This window comes from Cricetulus griseus, chromosome 2 (assembly GCF_003668045.3).
Source record: "Cricetulus griseus strain 17A/GY chromosome 2, alternate assembly CriGri-PICRH-1.0, whole genome shotgun sequence".
Taxonomy (NCBI): domain Eukaryota; kingdom Metazoa; phylum Chordata; class Mammalia; order Rodentia; family Cricetidae; genus Cricetulus; species Cricetulus griseus.
The window spans coordinates 311,901,933-311,926,379 of NC_048595.1; the positions used below are offsets into that span (position 1 = coordinate 311,901,933).

The 24,447-nt window shown below is 34.3% G+C and overlaps 1 protein-coding gene across 7 annotated transcripts in view; it reads right to left on the minus strand.

Moving 5' to 3' along the window:
• Tent2 (terminal nucleotidyltransferase 2) overlaps positions 1 to 24,447 on the minus strand; it is a 48,955-nt gene that overhangs the window by 1,821 nt on the left and 22,687 nt on the right. For all 7 annotated transcript variants that reach the window (XM_027401727.2, XM_027401726.2, XM_027401729.2 and 4 more), the window contains 7 exons: positions 22,939 to 23,008; positions 19,852 to 19,928; positions 19,363 to 19,491; positions 12,590 to 12,633; positions 7,458 to 7,594; positions 2,964 to 3,055; positions 476 to 555 (listed from right to left, as the gene is read on the minus strand). In XM_027401727.2, the coding sequence (XP_027257528.1) occupies positions 476 to 555; positions 2,964 to 3,055; positions 7,458 to 7,594; positions 12,590 to 12,633; positions 19,363 to 19,491; positions 19,852 to 19,928; positions 22,939 to 23,008 (629 nt within the window). The remainder of the gene's footprint in view (positions 1 to 475; positions 556 to 2,963; positions 3,056 to 7,457; positions 7,595 to 12,589; positions 12,634 to 19,362; positions 19,492 to 19,851; positions 19,929 to 22,938; positions 23,009 to 24,447) is intronic.

Sequence of the window (24,447 nt, forward strand, 5' to 3'; positions counted from 1 at the left end):
TTATATAAAAAGATACTGCAATTCTTGTTCAGAGGCTAAAAATCCAGGTCACAATTTTATGAAGACATCAGATGTTCAAGTAACTAAAAGTGCTGATTTTACTGCCAAATAATCCTAAAGGAAGCTCACCTACTACCAAGAACAACTGAGCAATAAATAAGAAAAACAATGTTCCACTTTGCTTGTTATAAGGCAAGAACTAGTTTGAAGAGAGCTTGCAGCACACTACTTATATTTTAATTACATGAAAGTCTGTCTGTCTGTCCCAATAATGAAAACATTATCTCCCAAGTATCTTCAGTTTTCTGACCCTTCCCTCCTATGAAGCCCTCCCTCCTAGTTCTATCAATGCATTTTCACACTGCCATTCATTGCTGACAGGTACCTTATCTAGCAAAACTACTGATGAATAAATTAATATTGTAGACACAAACACATAAATGCTTCTTTAGAGCCAACACGATATACTGTTTACCTTTAAAAATTGATCCTTGATCATATCAAACTTCTGCTTTTCATGCACAGCTCTGGCAGTATTAGTTCCATCAAAAGGTTCTGCATCATGAAATGCACAGGTAAAAAAATGAGTGCAATGAGGTTTTATTTTTTTCCCAGCATTGGGGATCAAACCTGGGGCCTCATATATGCTAGGCAAGTGTTCTACCACTGAGTTATGTTCCCAGTCTAAGAACACTTTTAAGATTAGGTTCAATTATATGAAACTGTCAGTGTGTCATAGCCTCTGACTTACAAAAACAGCAAGTTCATATGGCTTAGCCTAATATTTTTACTTGACCACACACACACACACACACACACACACACACACACACACACACACACACACACACATTTGATCTAGCTATGAGCTGTCTGGTAAGGTAGGTAGAATTCAAGTCAGAGGAATAACAGAAATGACTGGAGGTGCAACTGAGTGGATAAGATTGCTAAAGGTTTACAGATGGCCAAGGACCTATCCTTAGGAGAATCAAAAGTTACATAAAAAATGAAGCACTATATTTAAGAGAGGGGCACAATGCCAGATGTTACAGAAGGGTAAGGAAAAGGTCAGAAACTTCCAAGAAGAGCAGTGGTTCTCAACCTTCCTAATTCTGCAACCCCTTAATACAGCTCTTCATGCTGTGGTGATCTCCAACAATAAAATTATTTTTGTTGCAACTTTGTAATTATAATTTTGCTACTGCTATGAACTGTAATCTAAATAGCTGTTTCTTAAATGGTCTTAGACAACCCCTGTGAGAGTCTTTGGATACCCAAAAGGGTTGTGACTCACAGGTTGAGAACTGCTAGAGTAGATGTTCAATACTGAAGAGAATGGAAGGCAGTGCCTGCATGTTATGGTGTGAATGGATGCTTAGAAAGAGATCCAGTGAGAATAATGTCCATGAGGAACGTGACAATGAAAAGAGAAAAATAATTCTAAGCAGAGAAGACAGGAGGAAACAAAGTTCTTGTGTGTGCCCACTCTACCCTGTCCTCTGTGTCTATACCTCCCATCCTTTGTACTCCTCACCCACAGTACACAGCACTAGAGGCCACACAGAGACAAGAAAGGGTGGATGGGATATATAGATTAAGTTTTTGTTTTGTTTTTTCCCCTAATTAAAAAAAAAAAGCAATTTAGTTGCTAAAAAGTAGCTAAGAGTAAAAACCTGGAAAACCCAAGGAAAGCAAATGAAAGAAAGAAATACAATGGAGAGGGGTTCACTTTATTCACATAATCCAAGCAGTCTTATACTTCTAAGAATGCCTTTTTAAAAATATTTTTTAGCAGTTTATTTTGTGTATGTATATTTATGTGGAAGCAGGTAAAGTATGTCATGGTATTATACATGCAGTCAGAAGACAACTTCTTCCATGTGGGTCCTGGGGAAAGACCTAAGGTTGGCAGGCTTTGCAGCAAGTGCCCTTACCTTCTGAACCATCTCACAGGTCCTCTTTATTTATTCTATTCTATATTACTTAGAAAGGCTGTTTAAAAGGACTTCACTGTACTGTCAAGAGGATTGTGGAGCTTTTTCGTTGTGTTTTTGGATTTTAATAGAATAAGGCTCTATGACACATTATATTGGACCACATCATATAACACTTAATAATATGTTTAATTTTCAAGAACAAAAGTAACTAAAATAATATATACTCATTGTGCAACATCAGTAAACCAAACACCAAGGAAGTTTAAATTCAATTATGTATCCTTTTAAAATGTTGCAAGAAAAGGTTAAAATATTCTCAATATAATATTTACTACAAATGTTGGCTTTTTCAATTCTTTTTCACTTCAACATTTACAAAATTTTCAATTTGCATTAAGAAGGCAAATTTACTTTTGTTGGTCAGAAGTACAAGTAGTGCTGGAGATCCAACTCAGGGCCCAGCATGTGAGGTGGGACTCTAGAAATTACTGTCCTACCGAGTCAAAGAACACATCTCAAGAATGTTACTACATGTTAACTACATGTACACTTATTTTAGAAAACAGAATTGTTTTCAGAACATTTTTAAAGTTAAATCAACTTCATAAATATGTATCACAAACTATATAGTTTCAATCAACTATAGTATAAACTATATAGTATATAGTATAGTACATAGTATAGTACATAGTATAGTATATAGTATAGTATATAGTATAGTATAGTATATAGTATAGTACAGTATAGTATAGTATATAGCATAGTACATAGTATAGTATAGTATATGGTATATAGTATAGTACAAAGAATGCATGAATTGCTCAAATCTTACCAACTAAACTGTTCAAATTCACATTTAGTATTTCTCACTACTAAGGAACTTTAAATGCCTTTCCAAATTAAAAATGTAAAGGTAACCATATAAATCACCTCAGAACACAAATACATTATTTTAGCAGAAATAAAAATTGGAATTAATACAATGATGGTAATTAGATGGCAGATAAGTGGTAAGGGGAAACCTACCTTCAACACAGATGTATTTATTTCTCCATTCAATGTCATCAGGCCTTGGGATGGCTTTGGCTTCACGAACTGAAATCATCTGAGTGTTCCAGCTAAAGGGAGAAAACAAAAAAAGAAATGACTGCTTTCCTAATTTCTCTTTGACTTCAACAGTTTGAAAGTTGACCCTGACTGCCTGACAGAACACTAAACCTTGGCTCCACCCCTCAGCACCAGTTATCCATGACCCTTTTTTATTTATGTTTATTATGTGTGATTCTGCATACCTCTCCCAGGCAGAGGTTAAATTCCAGGACACTGAGAACTTCTTTAGCTGTTCAGCTAGTTCCTCAGTATATACCAGATATGAATACACATTTACTAACAAAGGAAATAGTACAAAAAATTTCTGTAAAGTTCAAATAAGTAAAACACTGTCTACTGCTAATACCTCAATAAGAATTTTTCATTGGTTGTGAGGTAATCTTGTGGCATTTTCTTTTTCTGATAACACTGCATAATTTTCTTCAGGTACATCTTATAGGTTTGGGGATAAATTTTTGAAAGTAGCTAGCAGAAGCAAGGAAGAAAAGAAAATTAATGTTTTCTGTTTTATTATATAAGCAGCAGCAGTAGTTAACAGTACTAAGACAAGATTTCATGTAGCCCAGGCTACCTGAATTTGCTATGTACCCGAGAGGACCGTGAACTATTTTCTGACTCCCTGGCCTTCACCTCCCAAAGTCAATTTCTGTAGTGCTGGGAATAGAACCTAGAGCTTCTTGCACAGTAGGCAAACAGTTTACCAGCTGAGTTATATTTATGTGACCAGCATCCAATAGCAAGTATTTTGAGTGACACAATTTTGTCTACACATTTGAATATAAACCTTATCTGTTCTACAGTATCTACTCACTTTACATTTTTAAAGGATTGTAAACATTTATTTGTATTTCTGAGTTACTATAAATAAAAGCACTCCCCCCCACAAGGAACACTCCAAAGCACATGACCACTCAGCTGGTATATAAAAGAAAAATAAAATTGAGGATGAGGTAAAGTCTTTTTGTCAACAATATTTGGCTTTATCATATCAGCAAGCCAAGAAAGACCATGGCTTGGGACCCACCAACATCCAAGCTAATTGTTCCATGTATCAGAAAATTGCTAAGAACATAATCATGGGTCCTATATGAAAGGTTTCTGGAAATAGGATTACTTTTCAATTTTAAATAGGTAAGAAATAATTTGCTATTTGTGAAGTTCAATCATTGGAAAGTATCCTCCAAGCATAGTTTTCTAATCTTGCTTTGATTAAGAGCTGTGCAGAGTGTATGATTGGTGGCATGCACCTGTAACACCAGCACTCAGAAAGCAGAGGCAGACAGACTGCGAGTTCAAAGCCAGCCTGGGATAGAAAGACCCTAGCTCCAAAAGATTAAGGACCAAGGACATATGTCAGTGGCAGAGTGTTTGCCTAGCATGAACAAGGCCTTGGGTTTGAACCCAGGCAAGGGAGGAGGGTTGGGAAAGACAACTAGTGTGGAAATACATCAACAGAGTTTTCATTCTTTAAGCATACACATGTATCTATACACTAAAAAATATATATCATGTAAATGGGTTGTCAGTGGAGACATTCTGACACTGGTTGTGTATGTATTACAATAAAATGTAATAGATGCTTCAACTACTGCAGTTCTGTGAGATCCAAACAGAAAAGGAGGACTTTGCTCTATTACTATAAATGCTTTCAAGATTTTTCTTTAAAAATAAAAAAAAAACACAATGAGAAAAATATGAGTACATACTGAACCAAACATGATTACATTATTACATTTGCATCACTTTAATTTTTGCCATTCAAGATTTTGTTTTGTTTTGTTTTGTTTTGGTGACAAGGTCTTACAAAGTCCAGCCTAGCTATGTAGTAACTTGCTATGTAGCCAGGGACATCTTTGAAATTCCGATCCTCCTGTCTCCATCTTATGTGTACTAGGAATGCAAGCATATCCCACCATGCCTGATGCTAAAAGCTTTAGCCCAGGCTGTCCTCAAACTTGTGATCCTCCTGCCTCATACTTTTTAGCATACTAGCCTGCAGTATTACAACCAGTAGTAACTTCTACTAATTCATTTTTATTGGTGTTTTGTTTTAAGAGCGTATAGCTGTATTACAGAGACTGACCCTTAACTTCTAGACTTAGACAATTCTTGCTTCAGAGAGCAAGACTTGGCAAAACAACAATAAACAAACAAAAAAAAAAAAAAGTAATTTTTAAATGGTGATATAAAACTCCTGTAAAATGTACTTTATATACTCAAACATCCCTTAGCAGTTAATTTTTGGCTTTCAAGTAAAGTGGATGCTTTTAATTGAATAAAATTCAGAAGAATTCCTTACAAACATTTTAGCAGTTGCCAGAAATCTTGGTACCCAATTCATTACTTTGATCATAATTTTGGCTGAGCTCCCTACAGTTAACTATGTGGAATTATCTTGTATAAAATAACGCACTTGGCAAAAGTACTATATAAGGAAGTCTTCAAATCTCTTTCCAAACATTATAATCTCTGCTAGTATCATTTGACCCAGCAAACTATTTTCTGTTAATGTTAAACTAGCACAAAAGCCTTTCCATCTACCATCCTGTGTCAATTCAACAAAGCACCTACATACAGAAGAAATTCCTTTTTCTTCTGTGAATCTTCTCCCTTAACATTACCAAATGTCTAACTTATATAAAATACACTGTCAATAAAGAATGTGGGTATGAGGGCTAGGGAGATAGCTCATCATGTAAGACACCTGCCACCAAGCCTCTTTTTCCACATGGTGGAAAAAGAGAAAAGTAACTCATGTTTCAGTTTTACAACTTTTGTCAATCTTTTCTCATCATTGTTGCCCGACAATTTTTAATCTAGATTATTTTTTTTCTTTTGAGACAGGATGTCTCTGTGTAGTCCTGGAACTCATCCCATAGGACCAGGCTGGCCTTGAACTCAGAAACCTACCTGCCTCTAACTCACAAGGGCAGGGACTAAAGGCATATGCCACCACACCTGGCTAATATGGATTATTTTAACTTTGTTCTTATTCAGCTTTCCTCTAGCATTTTCCAACTCTTTTCTTTAACTTCCTTCAGTAACTTTTAAGTTACTTTAAGGATCTCTGATCCACATTAAAAACCCCATAATCTCATCCTCTTCATCAAAACTGTAACAAACATTGTAGTGTGTAGCACTGGGCGAGGTGGTGAGGTCATTACTACAAATGATGAACAGAAACTACTTCTTAGACTTGAATTGTATTTCTTCTTTCATGTCCTATGTTTCAAGTGCAAGTCAGAGTTCTTTAGAGTTGCCTACATGATATCATAAAAAGGCAGTCCCAATGTTGCTGTAATAATTACAGTTAAATGTGAATTCTGGAGTCAAATTATCTGAAAAATCATTATCCTTACTAGCTATAAATTCTTTGGATATATTGCTTCATCTCTCTTACTGAATCAGTCTGTGACTCACTGGCAAAATGTAAGACACCACACAAGTTCATACAGAGATTATGGAACCTGAGTGAGATAACAGAACCCCTGTATTCACAAGTCCTTTCCCATCTTCTAACAGTGTTATTAGTGCTATCACTCCTCTTTCCAAACCCTTCAACCTGCAATACTAAAGTCACTAAGGACTCTCCCTCCTTCAGATTTTCCAGATTGATCAGAGGACTTCAAACCACCAGCCTTACTCAACCAGGACTTACAACTCCCCAAAGAAGTTCTGCTGTCTGGTTGCACAATGTTTCATGTTTATATATTGCTTTCAAATCAAAGAAAATAAAAGACGTATTTTTTGATTTGCATTTCATTCTAATAAAACTATTCAGATATTATTTTTAAAAATTCCAAGTTTGCCTTGGTTGTTATTTATTTTACTATAAATTTTAAATTCCTAGAAAACAGATGTTCCAACTACATTATCACCTACACAGAACTAAAACACAAGAACCACCTATTAAAGAGAGTCCTCAACATAAAACAGAATCATAAATGAAATAAAACAAAGCCCGAGCATTATCTGGGCTGGAAAAATGGCTCAGAGGTTAAGAGCATATACTGTTCTTGAAGAGGACCCAAGTGCAGTACAGTACTCAGCATCCATGCCAGGCAGCTCACAACTGCAAGTAACTCCAGGGGATCCAGCTCCCTCTTCTGGACTCCATGAACACTGCACCCACACAAGTACAAAACCTACACCAAACATACATGTTTTTAAAAACTTGAATCTTAAAACTAGGCTTATGAAACTGAATATTTTATTATCAAAGAATAGAAACTGAAATCTGAGTTTCTATTAATAAATTGAAATTAATTGCTATTAATTAACTGTTAGGTTAATTAATCTAGGTTTATCTCATGAACCTACTTTCAGCACTGAAATTAACAAAGGCAGCTCACATATAAATCTAGAGCAGTCACATATAAAAAGACAAAAACAATTTCAAGTTTTACTCACTCAAATTCTGTAGCATAATATTTAAGAAAGCCCAGTAAGAGGTCCCCAAGACTTGATTCATTCTTTGAGAGGTAAGGAGGAACATTACATGGAGCATGATGTACAAGGTGCAGCTGTACAGAAGTACTAAAAGATTCCTGTTCAAAGAAAAAGGGAAAAAGACACAAAGCCATTTAAAACACATGCTAAGAACTCTTATCAATCTTTATCTAGGTTCTTTGAAGTCAGAAGCTTTTACTGTTCTGGCAATTGAAGACTTTCTTCCACTAAAGGTCTCACCAGTAGTACCTGGAGTAAAGTAGAAAGTATATAAAAAACTAAGATGTTCTAGTTCTTGGCTTGAGTATATCATTATGGTAGCTAAATAATTCAAGCACAATTCAAACTTTATTATACATACCATGATTCTCCCTAAAGACAAATATTCATAAATACACCTCCCTAATTATTTCTACAGGGAAGTTATACTTTATGTATGAAGGAGATATCAAGCACAAAGCAACAACTTTTTCCAACTGCTACTTAACATAACACTCCTCTCAAAGGCAACAAAAGCTTCAATATACAAATAGTATAGTTTAATTTTTTGAGACTTTCAAAACTGATTTTGCTGTTGTATTTTAAGGGGAAATAGATGGCTGTTCCAGGTGACCTGAACTTGAAAAGATAATGGGAGGAAAAAGAAGACAGAAAACATACAAACAACAAACATTCAGCATAATTATTTATGAAGGAGTTATTAGCTGTGTGATCTATGTCTAAATAAGGCATCTATTATAAAGAATATGAATGGGTACTTTCTGTACTATACTATTCACCTTCATATCTGACCTTTCTTCTATTAGCAGGAAGTTCTGGATCTGAAAAGGTGATTTTCAGGTAATATATAGTCATAAAGACCCTCCCCCCTCTTTTTTAAATGTAGGCTCTGTAACCCAGGCTGGCCTCAAACACAGTATGTAGCTGAGGATGACCTTGAATTTCCAATATTCTTACCTTTATGTCCTAAGAGGTGAGATTATAGGTATGCACTACCACACCCACTTTTTAAAATGTGGTGTTAAGGTACAAATCAGGGCCTTGTGCATACTAGGAAGGTGCTTGAATCACTAAACTCAAACCTCTCTTAGTTGTCTAGCTGAAGATGGGAAATATGGGAAGACAGAAAAGCAACTCTATTTTACAATAGATTCAAGGAGAAGAAAGAGCAAATGTATCATCTCTACCCCACTGTATCTTCCACTTTATAGGTAAAAAGATGGACTTAGGGCAACATCATTTAGAACTGAAAAACAAATGTAATAAAGGTGGTAGGTATAATTATTTTTTGTCAACTATAAAGAAAAACAAGCCCCCGATAAAAAACTCCTGCTCTGAAAACTTTGTACTAATTTTGACTCCTACCATGTATCACTATAAACACCTGATTCAAAACAGAACACACATTTTTTAGTTTTAGTGTTTGACTTGCCATTATTTTCAATTCTTTTTCAGTAATCTAAAGAAAAAGATCAGCAACTTTAAGATTAAACTAAAGAGACATGAGACCCACCCACTGTATTAAAATACTGAATGACCTGGAACAACAATATGGCCAGTCTTACTTCTATTGTTCCTTTTGGTATGACTATTTATGTAAGAGTCACGTGCTGACAGAAAAAAACTAAAGGAGAAAGTGAAACTTAAAAGGACACATCACACCTAAAAGAAGCTACAAGCAAATAGGAATTAAATTCATCTGCAGAAATCTTCAGCTTCTTAGGGTAATAATTCAACTATGGAAAGATTCTCTGACTTAGAAAAAATATACATTACTCTAAATTGTTAAGCAGGTAAAGAACTTAAGTTAATACGTTAGCACAAAGAGTACTACAAAATCAAAGGGAAAAGCTGCCTCAAAATTACACACTACAATCAACGGGAAAGCAATTCAACCAATTACACAGTTCCTGTGAGTAGATTTTGCAGATTAACATTTACTGTTGCTAATCTTTTCTTAATTTAAGAAAGGTTTCCTCATTACACTTTTAGGATATTCTTTTTTTTTTAATTTTATTTTATTTTATTAGTTCTAGTTAGGGAACAAGCTTATTTCAAGTCCCTTCTCCCTCTCCCTCCCCTCACCCCCAAACTTTCTCCCCCACCCCCAGCCCACCCCCCAACCCCATCCACCCACTACTCCCCAGGCAGGGTAGGGCCCTCAACGGGAGCTCAGCAAAGTCCACCAAGTCTTACTTTTAGGATATTCTTATTTTGAGCTTCAAATAGAAAATGTGTGATGATTTTCTAATTCCAGAGATTATTTTTCAAATAATAAATGCTTTTTGGAGAAATATAATCTCCCATTTGTCTTTCATCAATGCCAGCTTAAAATAAATATAAAGGCAAACCATGAGAAATATCTAACAGTGCTTTTGAAACTGCCTGCCAATAACAGCAAAAATAGCTTGAGCCACACTCCATCATCTGAACTTTGTCACAGACTTTATCATTTAGGCTGCTTTTCCTTAAGTTAAAGTATTAACCCTCTTATAATACAGCTTTTGGAGGTAATGGTATGCTTATAGTCTCTCATTCTTTTTCTATCATACTCAGTATCACAAGTGAACTGAAATATATCAATTTTCAAAATTACTTTACCTCAGGAACTGAGGCACTAGCTTGAGGACATGAATTCAATTGCAAAATAACAATTTTTATCAACATAAACTTTTAAATCATTTGTAAGTCAAGAATCTGCCATGTTTTTCTTTTTAAAAGTTCATATAGGAATAGGAGCCATATACTAATACAATGAAATGCAACACACAACTAGTTATATTAGTGAATGCTACAGTAATCTTCTAGGACACACAATATTGGAGGAATTGCCAGCTTCTGAACCATGGCTTGATCAATTATGAAAGCCCTTTCCATCACTGATATAGGCATCAATCAAACATGTATGTTTGTTTGGGATTAAATAAATTTTGCACACTCAGCAAGTGATGGTTATTATTAGTAAGAAATAAGGTGATTTGCTTGTTCTATCAACTAGACCACTGAAAAAGTGCTCTGCTGAACAGCATACAGATTTCATATAAAAACAAACCCTATAAGAGGGGGTAGTAAGTTCTTATGAACATAAACATGAATCTCACAGCAAATATAATAGTATAATTTAAATAGTTAAAATGGCAACCTAACCACACCTGAATGCAAATCAGGCCATTCCTAATCTAGGGGGATTTTACAATTAGTTTTTTGTCTTTTGTTTCAGTCTGGCCCTACTTGCTTCCTCTTGCTTCTGTCTACCACACACTGGATTACTACCTATGTGTTCTTTCCCTACCAAGTACACTTTAATACCATGTAAGGCTGTGGAACTAAGTTAATATTAAGTTTATTTACCTATCACAGTCATAGAAATAAGATTATTAGCAGAAGAAAAATGGAGAGTATAGAACCACAAAAAAATGAATGTGATGAGAAATCAGGACTCTATTACTAAGCAAAAGTAAAACAATTAGAAAAAAATGAAACATAGAAGTAAAAACCAGGGTGTTTACGCTAGGTGTAGCCTGGTCTATAGAGTGAGTTCCAGGACAGGCTCCAAAGCTCCAGAGAAATCTGTCTCGGAAAAAAACAAATGAAAACAAAACAAAACAAAAAAATAGTGTTTACTGCCTCTTCTACCACAAGCACAGTACACTAAACTGATGCCTCTCTATTATTAGTACAAAGGACTTTACATAGCACAGGACTGCAAGTGAGATTTCCATAGGCGTACTTTCAATATACACCAAAAAATAGTTTTTATTTTTTTGAGACAGGATTTTTTGATATACATTAGGCTAATCTCAAACTTATAATCCTCCTGGCTTAGTCTATCAAACAATGGGTTACAGATGTATACCATCATAACCAAGACTGTAAGATTTAAGTACTAGATCCTTTGTATGCAGAAACATGGCACTCTTTTTACATCAAAAACTGGACCTTAAAAAAAAATAAAGCTGAAACAATAAAATAAACATACAAACATTATTTTAGACCACTCAGTATGAGCTAAAGTATAAAATATTTGTGAAAGGAAAAAACATTCAATAATAAATGTTTGTGACAATTAAGTGACAAGTCACTTCCCAAGCAGTGTCACTTGTTAAGCTGGTTAACTTGTCTTGCTATTATGACATTTCATTTTGAAAGATGCTTGTGATGTAGCTAACTGTTCAAGTCTGAGATATATATGTGTGTGTGTGTGTGTGTGTGTGTGTGTGTGTGTGTGTGTGCACGCGCGCATGCACACACACACAAACACATGCCTATGAATGCATAAAACTAACATGTATGAAACAGGCCAACATATTTTGTTTATAGTTTTGTATATAGTTTCAGAAGGTTGGCCAAACATTCTAGAGAAGCAGCTTAACTATTATTTTAAAACAAATCATGAACAGTGTTGACAACAGAGTAAAGAAAAATTGGGAGGTGGAATATGAGAACAATGAAAAAGCATGAAAATACCTTTAAATTATGACTATGGACATGACTTCATCTGGGTTTCGTTCAACCAAATAGTATATACTAAATTTCTGCTAGGACGCATACTTCATTTTCTTTTTATTCCATCAGAAATCTTTGTATTACACAAACACGATAGTGTATTACTGTTACCTTTTGAAGTACTGCTTAACAAACGATGTGAAATGTGAAACGATTACCCAATTGCTCAACTTAATTTTTCCCTTTTTTCAAACACAAATACAATACAATAAAATTTTTCTGAAGAATTAACTAACACAAATGCTGTAAAATTATATAAAATAGTATGAAGAAAACTGGAGTAAGGTCAAATGGGTCTTGACCAACTGAGTATATGGAATCCATAGTGATAATCATGCATATCATGCAAGAAAAATTCAAACATCAACATAACTGACTGGATTATATACCAATAACCAAAAAGTACCAGAACTTTCTGAATAAGTGAACAAATATTTAAATGTTTTAGAGGCCAAACGCTTCAGTCTATATAGAAAATGTTATGTATTTAGCATTATAACTTTTATATTCACATTAATACTGTATATAATAATTCTACATAAAATTAACATAATACACATTATAATAAATTCATAAGAAACACTTACTGGGTAAATTTTTTGGAGGGATGGAAGGATGGGTTCAGGTAGGGCTATAAAAAGAAAAAGTTTAAAGCTTCTGTGATTCACATGGTTCATATTACAATGAAAATGTTGTCAGCTACACCCCAGGTATGAGACCACAAGGGTGGATACTAAAATTAAAATTTTCACATATTTCATGACATATAGTTCCTAAAATTTTAAATTCATTTAAATTGACAATCTAACGTTTTGTTAATGAACTCTGTATCTTCCTATATAAATCAATGTTTCCTACAAGGTTTTAAAGTAGAAATCTACCAATAACGGTACACAAGTCATTCAATTAAACATCAAACACAAATAAAATAGGTAAGACAGAATCCTTCTACAGATTTTGAATGGACATTAAGATGACTACCAAAACATCTAATTTTCAGTGTTCCTATACCATCAATTCAATGTTCTTCTATCATTAGATAACAGTCCATTACTGTCCATTTAATTTCTATTAATAGGCAATACTAAAATTATGAAAAGAAAATTGAGCTAGTTAAAAATCAAAACTGAAGTCACCTTCAACTTCATAACATAGCTTAAAGAACACCTCAGTAAAGATTAGAAATCTAAACCAGGAGATTTGCACAGTCATCCTAGAAATATCAACAAAATATCATAAGGGAATCATCCTGTTGCTCTCATTTAAAATTAAATTTCTTTTCTTCCTTTTAGGCAAGGCCTCACATAAGCCAGGCTGGCCTCAAACTCACTATTTAGCTGAGGATGACCTTGAATTTTGGGTCTTCAGACCTCCACCTCCCAAGTGCTACAATCACAGAAGTGCACCAACACGTCCCTGTTCTGCAGTGCTGGGAATAAAGCTTATGGCTTCACACATGCGAGGAAAAAGACACTACCAATAGAGCAACATCTCCAGTAAATTCACAATTCAATGGTTCTTTTTTAAGCAAGCCTAATCTCAATAAATGCATAAACAATAATCTCACATCATTATAAATGTAAAAGACAAGATACCTGTAATTTACAATATAACTCTAAATTATGTGGAGTATGATAAAATACAAGCACTTTAATTCCAAGATGTCTTTTATATTAGCCACCAAATACAGAAATATATGATAAAGTTTGTAATTAAGAATAGGATCTATATATAATTGAAGCTCAGTAACAAAGAATACCTAATACGTTGCTAGCTAGGGAAAAATTTAAATGATTTCTGTACTATATTTACAAATATGTAATTAAATATTATAGCTAACTTATATGGCCTCCAACTCTTATTTCTAAAATGTACTATAGAATAGGATGAATATATTTCAATTCCCCTTTTGTATGCTTCATTACTAACTTGAAAACTTCAGTTAAATAAATTTTTGCATATGAACATGTGCAGAATATGAATGGAATTATAAAGAAAAATATTAATTTACTACTTACCAAATCACCCTTATGTGTAACGATATATTCACATCCAGTCACATATACTTTCTCCAAAGGAATTCAGACATTTATCATTCTACAAGACCCTCCAAGTAACTCAAGCCCACACACTTGAATTCTAAATGTCTATATTTTTACAACACTTTTAATGCTTTCTGATAAATTTCATTATAATTCAGAAGTAAAATTGTGACTCTCTTACCAGGAATTAATTTACTTAAAATTCCTTCCATTAAATACTTCACCAAATTAAAATTTGTGAGACCACTCACAAAGCAAAAGATGAAGACAATAAATTCACAGAAAATTTTTTATCACATTCTAGAACCATTATTTGGAATGACAAGGATGAAAACTACCAACCACTAGGCTCAGAGTCATTCAAAAACAAAAGAAGATTAAAACTTAGGAATTTAGAAAGTTTGGAAGCAAAGATGTCATGGTGGTTTGAGTGAGAATGGTCTCTAAAGACTTCTATGTTTGAATTTGTCCCCACTCATTGGAACTATTTGGGAAGGACTGGGAAGTATGCTCTTGTTGGAAGGGGTATGCCACAGGAGTGGGCTTTTGTGTGTATGTGTTCTTGCTGCCAAACTTTTGCTCCACTACCTCTGAAACCAGAAGTCCAATTAATTGCTTTCTTTTATAAATTACCTTGGTTATGGGCTTTTGTCATTGCAACAGAAAAGTAACTAAGACAGAAACTGGTGCCAAGGGGTGAGCTATTGATGTGACAGACCTGGGAATATGGGTTTTTTGGGAAGAATATGGATTTGGGACTTAGATCCGGGAAAGTCGTTTAATGTTCTAAGTAGATTTATTTTAATGAACCATCCTAGCAGGATCTTGGAAGACAGTATCGATGAGAGCTATGCTAATGGTGAAGGCCCAGGAGGTTTCAGAGCTGAACAGTATTAGCAACTAGGCTAGAAACCATTCTTGTCTTTTGGCAAAGAATGTGACTGCTGTTTCTTGTCCTATGAATTCTCTTGAGACTAACTAGTAAAGTAACAGGCTAATTTCTTTGACAGAGATTTCAAAACAGCCTAATATTGGTTCTGATATGGTTATCAATTATCACTCTCATGCAGTTCTATAATGAAAAAGAACATTTGGAGAAAAAAGAAATACAAAATATACAGTTGAAGGGAAAATGAGCACCAGGAAAGTTAGTGTTGGAGCTAAGGCTATGCTGAATGAGATGAAAAGATCAAAGAGAGGCTTGATATGGAAGGGTGCCCTCAGGGCAAGACCCCAACCAGCTAAATTTACAACTTATAAAAAGGAAAGACCTAAGGAATTTTCTGCTCCTAAAAACTAACAACAAAGGAAAACTACAAATGTGATTCAAGAGAACCTGGCTCCACGCCAAGCAGGCAGTCAAATTTGGCAGTGTTGTCTACATAGTCCTGGCTTTAGAATCAGGAAGGATGCATGAGTAAAAGCAGTTAAGCTGAGCCACTAAAACCAAGCATGTCCCTGCATGGAGACCTAGAGAGGCCACTCACAAAGCAAGCAACGTGAAGACAGGGGTGCAGCACTGAAGACCCTGAGATTCTGGAGAAACCAGAATCAAGAGGCACTGCCAAGGGAAACTACACATCAGGAATATAACCAGCCCAAGAGACAGATGTACATGTCAGGCAGCAAAGAAAGAAGGGCAGAGGCATGTAAGCCCCTTGACATCAGAAACATAGTTAAGGGTTTGGAGTTTGCCCTGCTGGGTTCCAGTCCAGTTTGTCCTTGCTTTGATCCAGTATTTCCTCACTATGTCTCCATTCCTCCTTTTGGAATAGTAATACATATATTTTGTGTCACTCTATGTTGGAAGTATGTAATTGTTTTTTGAAAATGCACTACAATTTAAAAATAAATTTTGGGAAGTTTGGTCCCAGGAACATGCTAGCTGATCAGACATTGTTATTTCTACCCAACTGATGATTTTAACTCAGTATCTCATAGTCTTAGATTGTCTTTAGAATCTATTCTCAGTATTTTTTCTTCTTACACTTTGATCAGCCATTTATTGAAACATGTGTAGTCTATTACTGATTTCTAACATATGTAAGAAATGCTATGGTTTTTTTAATCTTTCAATATTCAGAACTGTTTCCTTCATGGCAGAAAAAATATGTATTAGAACACTTAGAAAGTTAAATAACAGTCACTTATCCAACAACTTATATTGTAGCTAAGAATATGAAGGTCAAAGAGATAAAATAATGTCATCAATATCACAAAAACTAGTCTGTGCCAATGCTGAACCACTCAAATAAACCTTCAGTCTCTTGCAGGCCATTTTCCTTATCAAAAAGGAGATAACAACAAAGAAAACAAATTACCTATCTCATCAATAATTTGGGATGGAGAGGCAGTAGTGGATTAGCTTAAGTTGGCCAATAAAGTAATACATCATATAACTGTTTTTACCTACAAATAGCTGATAATAGTATCATTAAGCAAAGCCACTTTCAGTAAGAAATCAAACCTTAAAATAATTTCATTATTCTAGCATAATTTTAATTTTTGATGAATTTTCAATTTGTTTTACAAATCATCTTAAAGCGCCTCTGCTTAAAGTACATTTTTTAATAAACCAGTCTACCAATTAAAATTTTAATGTGATCAGTAAAGGGGACAAGGCATGTATCAGAGATACTCATGCATGCATGTGAGACAGTAAAAATAATTTTTGAATTACTACCAAAATTAAAATGATTCAACTCTGGATGATACTAAGATTTCTATATTGCTCTTTATAATATATGTAAGAAATCCTTTGAGTTTTTAATAAAAATGAATTGTGATGCAAAAGACAATAGCAGTCCCAAAATATTTATCTAAGAGATGATACAACTGGAAAGTTGGAAAAAGTGATTAGTGACAATGATAAACAGAATAGATTAAAAACTACACACTTCACATTCCAAATAATCTTAAACGAGCGAACCAATCATCAAATCAATATCTAACCAAGACAAATCAGCAATAAACACCATTTGTGATCAGCTTAAGACGCTTTAACGAGAGCACAATATAAAGCCTGTCTGATGACTCATCTAGAAAATGATGTACTTAAACAATTTTAAGTCTTTGTAAAACTCGAAAAAATTCTTTTGAATTCTATGTTCAAATGAAGATGACTCTCTTGCTTAATGTAGAAAACACATTATATACAGTAAATATTAGATAGAAGTCCTAATTTTCTACTAAAAATTGGCAAAATTTTGGCACATACCTTTCTAGTATTTGTGCACATATGAATTTATATATGAACATAGTTATTATTTAAATAAAATTATTGGTATTATGTTGGATAAGACATATGTCAAGAGTATGTATCTTTAAAAACAAATCTTAAACATGATAGTGTTGACTATAGTTTTCATATTATGATAACCATACTTAATTTAACGATTCCATTCGTGAAAGTTCAGATTCCTTCTTTTATTATTTCAATAAATACTAAGTTTTATATGTAAATCTGTTGATCATTTGTCTTAGGCTAAATTTCTGGGAAAAAAACCTCAAGTCAAAATATATAAACTGTTACCTCTTTCAAAATCTAAATGCAGAAAGCACCAAGTAACACAATAAAACTTTTTCTAAATCACTATACTGGAACAGTTGGTTAAGACCACGTGATACTGATAATGATCTGTCAGTAACATCCCTCACACAAGCAAATCACAGTATGGTGACAAAAGGTAACATTTTGTCAGTAACCCACCAGCTGTAACAGTTATTAACAATGCTTATGGTGCTATTTGTTTTTATTTTTGAGACAAGATCTGGCTATAAAACCCAGATCACAATCTTCTTTCCTAAGCCACCCAAGTGCTAGAATTATAGGAATGTACCACCACATGTATTTTATGAAGTTGTTTATAATTAAGTGTGCTACTCAGTAATTAATATAGTTGGGAAAACTATAAATCTTTACTTTTCTCTTTAACTTCTCTTAGCATCTAGCTGAGTAAAATACATAAAGTATACTATTTATTGGATTGTGTATATGAAACATTAAATACAAAAGTAAAGGTTCCATCCTGAGCTCCTCAATCTGAGCTACATTTCTGGGGAATCTTCACTACTGTAAGTTTGTATAGCTACATTATGAAAGGGCAAAAATTGTAAGTGGTCACTTAATTTGCCACTAAGCACAGAACAAATGTATGGCTTTATCAGAGTGACCTCATAGACAATGTTAACTATTTAAATTACTTAAAATCTGGAGACCAATCTGGAATTTGAGAGCTGTGTTGAAGTTTCATTGGGACCAGTGCTTTTTACATATCCTTGAGCAAGAATGGTCCTCCTCTTTCAGAAAAAGTCTTCTGAGACTGAAGTTCTAAAAGAAATACACATGAAGGAGCACAAGAAGAGAGAGTAGCTAGCCACACTATCTAAATGAACCAACAACAACAGGGAAACAGATGTATCAGCCAGGTTACCCTCAGGTCCTAGTGGCCAATCTGACAGAACAGCCTAGCAAACATAAAACCTAATTGAGAAGAAGAGGCCAAACGGGATTGGTTATAAACTTCTTGCCCAACAAGAATATCATTTAATTTCTTTTTCATAAGCCACTCAAGGCCCCACCCCTGAGGACCTCCAACCACCAGGCCTGAAGCTCTGCCTAAGATCAGGTCATAAAATCCCATCAATCCCTGAGCTCTCCCCAAGAGCAGGCCACAAAACCCCACCAATCCCAGACCACACTGGAAAACTCTACCCCTAAGAAGCCCTATATAATATCTACCCTTTGTTCAGTTCTCTGTTTCCCAAGCAGAGGCAGCTACCCTCCTTTGTTTTTCCCAATAAATTTCTTGTGTAAGGTTTGTTGTGCAATGTGACTTTGTGGCATTCCTTAGCTCCCAACTGGCAGGATAACTTTCTTTTCAGTGCTGGTAACACTTTAAAGACACCTTTCCCTCAGAGCTATAACACATGGCTCAAATAAAAAAAATAGTCTTTCTGAGGACTCATCTGTTGTAAGACAGTGGATCAACAATAAATATAAAAGTGCACATAAGAAAACTATCAAAAGATAAAAACATATTAAAACTTCACAATATTTTTCAGAGAATAAAATTTCTGAAATATTAGTTCAAGGCAACAAAACAGGACAAAAAGTTGTATAGGCCTTTAGAAAGAGAACTTTTTAAAAATTTTTTATTTAAATAACTTTTTCCATTTATTTTACCTGGCAACCAGTTTCTTCTCCCTGAAAGAGAACTTTTAAAAACAATGCAAACTGGAGATGAGCAAAAAAGATACTACAATGAGGTTTATTTGAACTTCAGTTTTAAAAGTGAAAAAACTCATATAATACTTACTTTGTAAGTAGTGCAAAACCATCAATACAAGACTATAGCTGCTCAAAGTACCACGACTGGCATCATTTATTTCATGGTGACTTGCCCATTTCTTAATCACCAGAACTAATGGACGAACTCGATTTTCAACTGGAAGTAAAATCAACACTTTAAAATGGTATCCAGTTTCTTTGAAAATGTATGTACTTTCCTAATTCTATGCCAGTAAGAAGTACTGCTTCCCTCCACACTAAAGGTAGAGCTCACTTTCAATGTGTTACTTATAAGCTTGCCTTGATACCTTTAAACAAACCATCAGTCACTTAAAAACATTTAATTCATCTATAACTATAGTAACATGATTTTACTATAGTAACATATTATCCAAAAAATTAAGATGCCACACAAAAGTAATAGGTATTGCTATTTACTGTAAACATAGTTGAAAGGCCATAGAGAATACAGGAAAAACAGAAGCTGATGGTTATTTAAAAAGGAACAAAAACTTACGGTAGGCATAAGTTCTGAGAAGGAATGTGTTTCTAATTCCAACGGTATTGTTTACATTTAAGTCAAATTCCACACAACTATTTAAAAGAACAAAGGAAAACACACTTTAGCACAAGAACAAAGATTCATTCTATCTATTAACCAAATTGATTACAATCCATCCACTGATGAAACATGGACTGAAAGCCATAGACTGTGTTTTTAAAATGAGTCACTAAAGAAGAATATATATATAGTGTATCATTTAAAGTTGTTTGGTGTGTATTAAAAATATAAACTAGGATTACTATTTAAAATATCCATAATATACTGATGTTTCTAATTACTCCTAATAAAGTTTTAAATCTTGTAATGTTTTCTAGATAAATAAAATCACATGACCAAAATATTCTTGTGTAAGGAATATGTTCTCAAAGCACAAGTTTGCCAAACAATACAAAAAGCCAAATACAAAAGCAAGTTAAAAACAAACAAACAAACAAACAAAAAAAAACAGAGCTGTATCTATATATCATATTCCCTCTAAAATGGCTAGAAAATTCTATGTCAAATGCAGGGACTAATGATCTGGGAAGTGATGCAATATTCAAAACATCACCTATGGGATGCTTCTTTGAAGCAAAGATACCCAACTCACAACTCAGAAAACAGGGCAATTATTAGAATCTATAAACAAGGAAGAATTACTTTATATAAATTAGTTACATTTATACTCATATTCTATTGGGTCTAATTTCTTTGAATACTACATTTTTCTAATGAAAAGAATACCAAAAGGGTAGGCAAGATGATTCAGCAACTAAAGGTGCTCACAGCCAAGACTGACAATGTAATTCAATCCCTAAGACCCACATGATGGAAGAAGAAAACTGAAAAGTACCCTTTGCAAATACACCATAGTATGCTACACATGCATGCATGGCTACACACACACTAAATAAATGCCCCCCACAAAAAAATATTATCAAAAATAAAATGCCAGGTTTACTACGATAATGCAGGCCTCTAACCTAACACTTGGGAAGCCAAGGCAGAATTAAAAATCTGAGATCAGTCTGAGCCATATGTGAGATCTTATCTCAAAAAAATTAAAAATCTCCAAAAGTCCATCAATTAATTAACTAAAATAATTCTTTTCTATGTATTATTACAAAATCCGAACTTTACCTTATGTTTTTCCTGTTGGGGGAAGCCAAGAAGAATCTTACAAGCATCCCTTCATTTCTATTCATAGTAAGTAGATAGTGGTGTTAGTGCTGCTGAGATATAAGCAGCTGGCTTTGGGAAACTTGTGCTGACAATTGCAATCTTTGTGTATGGAACACCAAAGCCAATTTATATATCCTTTGCATAACTCAACAAAACCATGTAAGTAGAGACCTATAGAATTTGATCTTTTGAAAAGGGGCTAAAGAAACATGTCAGCAGTAGCTTTTGTACCTAACGCCTATGCAAACATTCTCCAGCACTAACAGAAAAATAATTTTCCAAAAATATGAATTGAATATCCATTTATCATGTTTCCTCCATAGGACATATCACAGGTTTCTCATGAGCTACTAGAAAACTAAGTTTAAGACCACTGTAAACAGTGAAAAAGTACTAACCAGACTATGACAAAGGGCATTTGTCTGCAGTATGAGAAAGCTAAACAAGAAGGCAGAATGTCACGTTATTCAACCTTACTTGGGAACACAGATATTAAACTAGCCCCAATTTTTGCCACATCTTGAATACAGAAAGAGAGAAGAAAAACTTTTATAAAGAAACAATTCTTACATGTAAAATCCATAAATAAGAAAGCTCAATTCTGTATATGCACATGCATATAATTTTAGTATTACCACTATAAACAGCAAGAAAAATAAAAGTGCTTTATCACAATCCTATGTTTACAAAAAAGTTTATAAATCTTTACAACAAACTAAATATCAATCTACACTTAACTTTTCTTACTTCTGCTTGTATGTTCATTTGTTTTGAGACAGACATTAGTAAGTAGTAGGCCACATTGTACTTTAACTCATCATCCATTCAGTCTCCAACTCCCAGGGCCAGGAATGTAACACTTGATTATACCATTTACATTCTTATCTATAAATATTTGCAAGAGATTCTAATGCAATAATCTTAAGAAATCAGAACCCAGGCAAGGAGAATATAAAAAACTAAAATTTTGAAATTGAATTAAGTGTTTTTATAGCTTTTGTATATATTATTCCCTGTACTCTGTATCTTTCTCGAAGTGACACAAAATTTGTTTGGTGACACTTAAAATTAGAACAAACCCCTTGGATATAAATACACACTGAATTTTATCAAAGAAGATATGCTTTGGGAAAAGAATTATTTGTCCCAAAGACATGAAATCTTTTCAATTTTAAACATGGTCCTCACTATATCACCCTGAATGGCCTGGATCTCACTGTACAGACCAGAAGTTCTCAACCTATAAGTCACAAACCCTTTGTGATCACCTAAGACCATCTGCATATAAGATATTACATTATAATTCATAACAGTAGCAAAATTGCAGTTATGAAGTAGCAATGAAAAAAATTTATCATTGGGGCTCGCCACATCAAGAGGAACTATATTAAAGGGTCACAGCACTAGGAAGGTTGAGGACCACTGGTATAGACCAAGCTGGCCTCTAACTCAGAGAAATTGACTTGTAAGTGTGTGCCATCATGCTGGACTACAAGAAGGCCATTTTATAACGTTTTACATTGAATAGTCCCAAATACTCAAAATTCAAGCAGAGTAGATATATTTAGTTAAGAATGAAGACTGCCTAGATTAAATAAAAAAATAATTTAAAAGACAATGGGTGTAGTGGCACACAAGTACAATCCCAACACTTAAGAAGCGTAAGCAGAAGAATCCAAAGTTCAGAGCTGTCCTCAGCTATATAACAAATTCACAGCCAGCCTGATTCATGAGACTGTCTCCAAAAAAAATTATTTCTAAAACCTTGAAGATAAGCTACTATGCTATAAACCTGATTTCTTGGCTCTCCACACTAGATAACTATCCAAAGTTAATCTAAAGCACCTAAAAAAAAAAGAGGGATTGATAATTATTTACCTGACTTTATCCCTGAACTTCACAATTGGCACTTTTGCACGAATCAGCTGAGGTCTTTCAATGTAGCCAGCTGAAGGAGAAAAGATAATGTGAATATCTACCAATGTTTTCCCACTCATAATATTCTAATGCACAGTTTTTAAAGTAGTATTTTATAAAATAAAACCAACTTAAAAACATGCTGTCCTTGAAAAAGAAAGTCAAGAATAAGAGAGGAGGGAAGGAGGGAGAGAGAGGAATGAAAGTGAAGGGAAGGTAAAGAAGGAAAGACAGACAGCAAGTCCCTCTAAAGGTCAAGTCAGATACTATTTAAAAGGCTTTAAGGTTTTTGTTTTCAAAACTACAATCTGGTATATAGTAGTATCTATAAAGACATTCTTTACAACAACTGAGTGAAAAAATAGCTAAAAGTAAGGAAATAGCTAAATTCTGGTATGACTCACAGTAAGAAATAGTAGCCATAGAAATCTGTTGTAATATGCAAAGGCTTGCAACTTGGTAAGACAAAACACATATTTTTAGTTTCATCAAAGGTATAAAAATGTATTGTAGAAAATAATATATGTAAATTGCAGAAAATTAGGAACTTATAGAAAGAATTAAAACTGGAAAGATCCCTCAGTGGTTCAGAGCACATACTACTCTTCCAGAGGACTTGAGTTCAGACCCCCACCCATGTAGGGCAGCTCCTAACCCTGCAGCTCCAGCTCCAGAGGACCCAACACCCTTTTCTGGTCTCCACAGCACCTGCACTGTACACACACCCACACACAGACACATAAGCACAAACAAAAGAGAAATCACTTTTAAAAATCTGCAAACCATTATTTATCACGGGAGCAATATTCTAAATGTTTAACTATCGGAAAAGACAATACCAGATTTTCTTTTTTAAAAGCTGAAAACTTTGTTGTTAGGGTTTTTGGTAGGGACAATAAAGTTTCATGTTTTCCTCCATGTATATATGTAAGTAAACATGCATGTGTGTCCATGTGTCCAGAGGTCAAAATCCAGTATCTTCCTCTTTCTCCAACTTATTTCTTGAGCTAAAAACTCAATGAACCTGATGCTCAATTACTGGATAGAATGGATGGTCAGAGCCAGGATGCCCATCTCTGGCCCACCCTTGGCCCTTAGTGCTGGGGTTATACATATAAACTACCACACCCACTATTTTTTACATGAGTGCTAGAGATCTGAACTCAGGTCCTAGAGTTTATATAGTAGGCACTTTACATATTAAGACATGCTCTCCTCTAGACCCAAGTATGCTTGTTTAAAGGTTTCCTCTAAAATATCTATATCAGGCAAGCCACCTGACTATGTGACACAAAAAGCAAAGGGACAGACTATTCCCAAAGAGGACTACTGCTACTCATGTCACACTCTTGGTTTTGGTTTAACTTTTTAAAACTTTCATTAAGGTATAAACCTTATCTCTATATTTGTAGGACTACTGTGTAAACTTTCTGTACCTCAAAATTTGCAAGTATATTGGGTATGATTAAA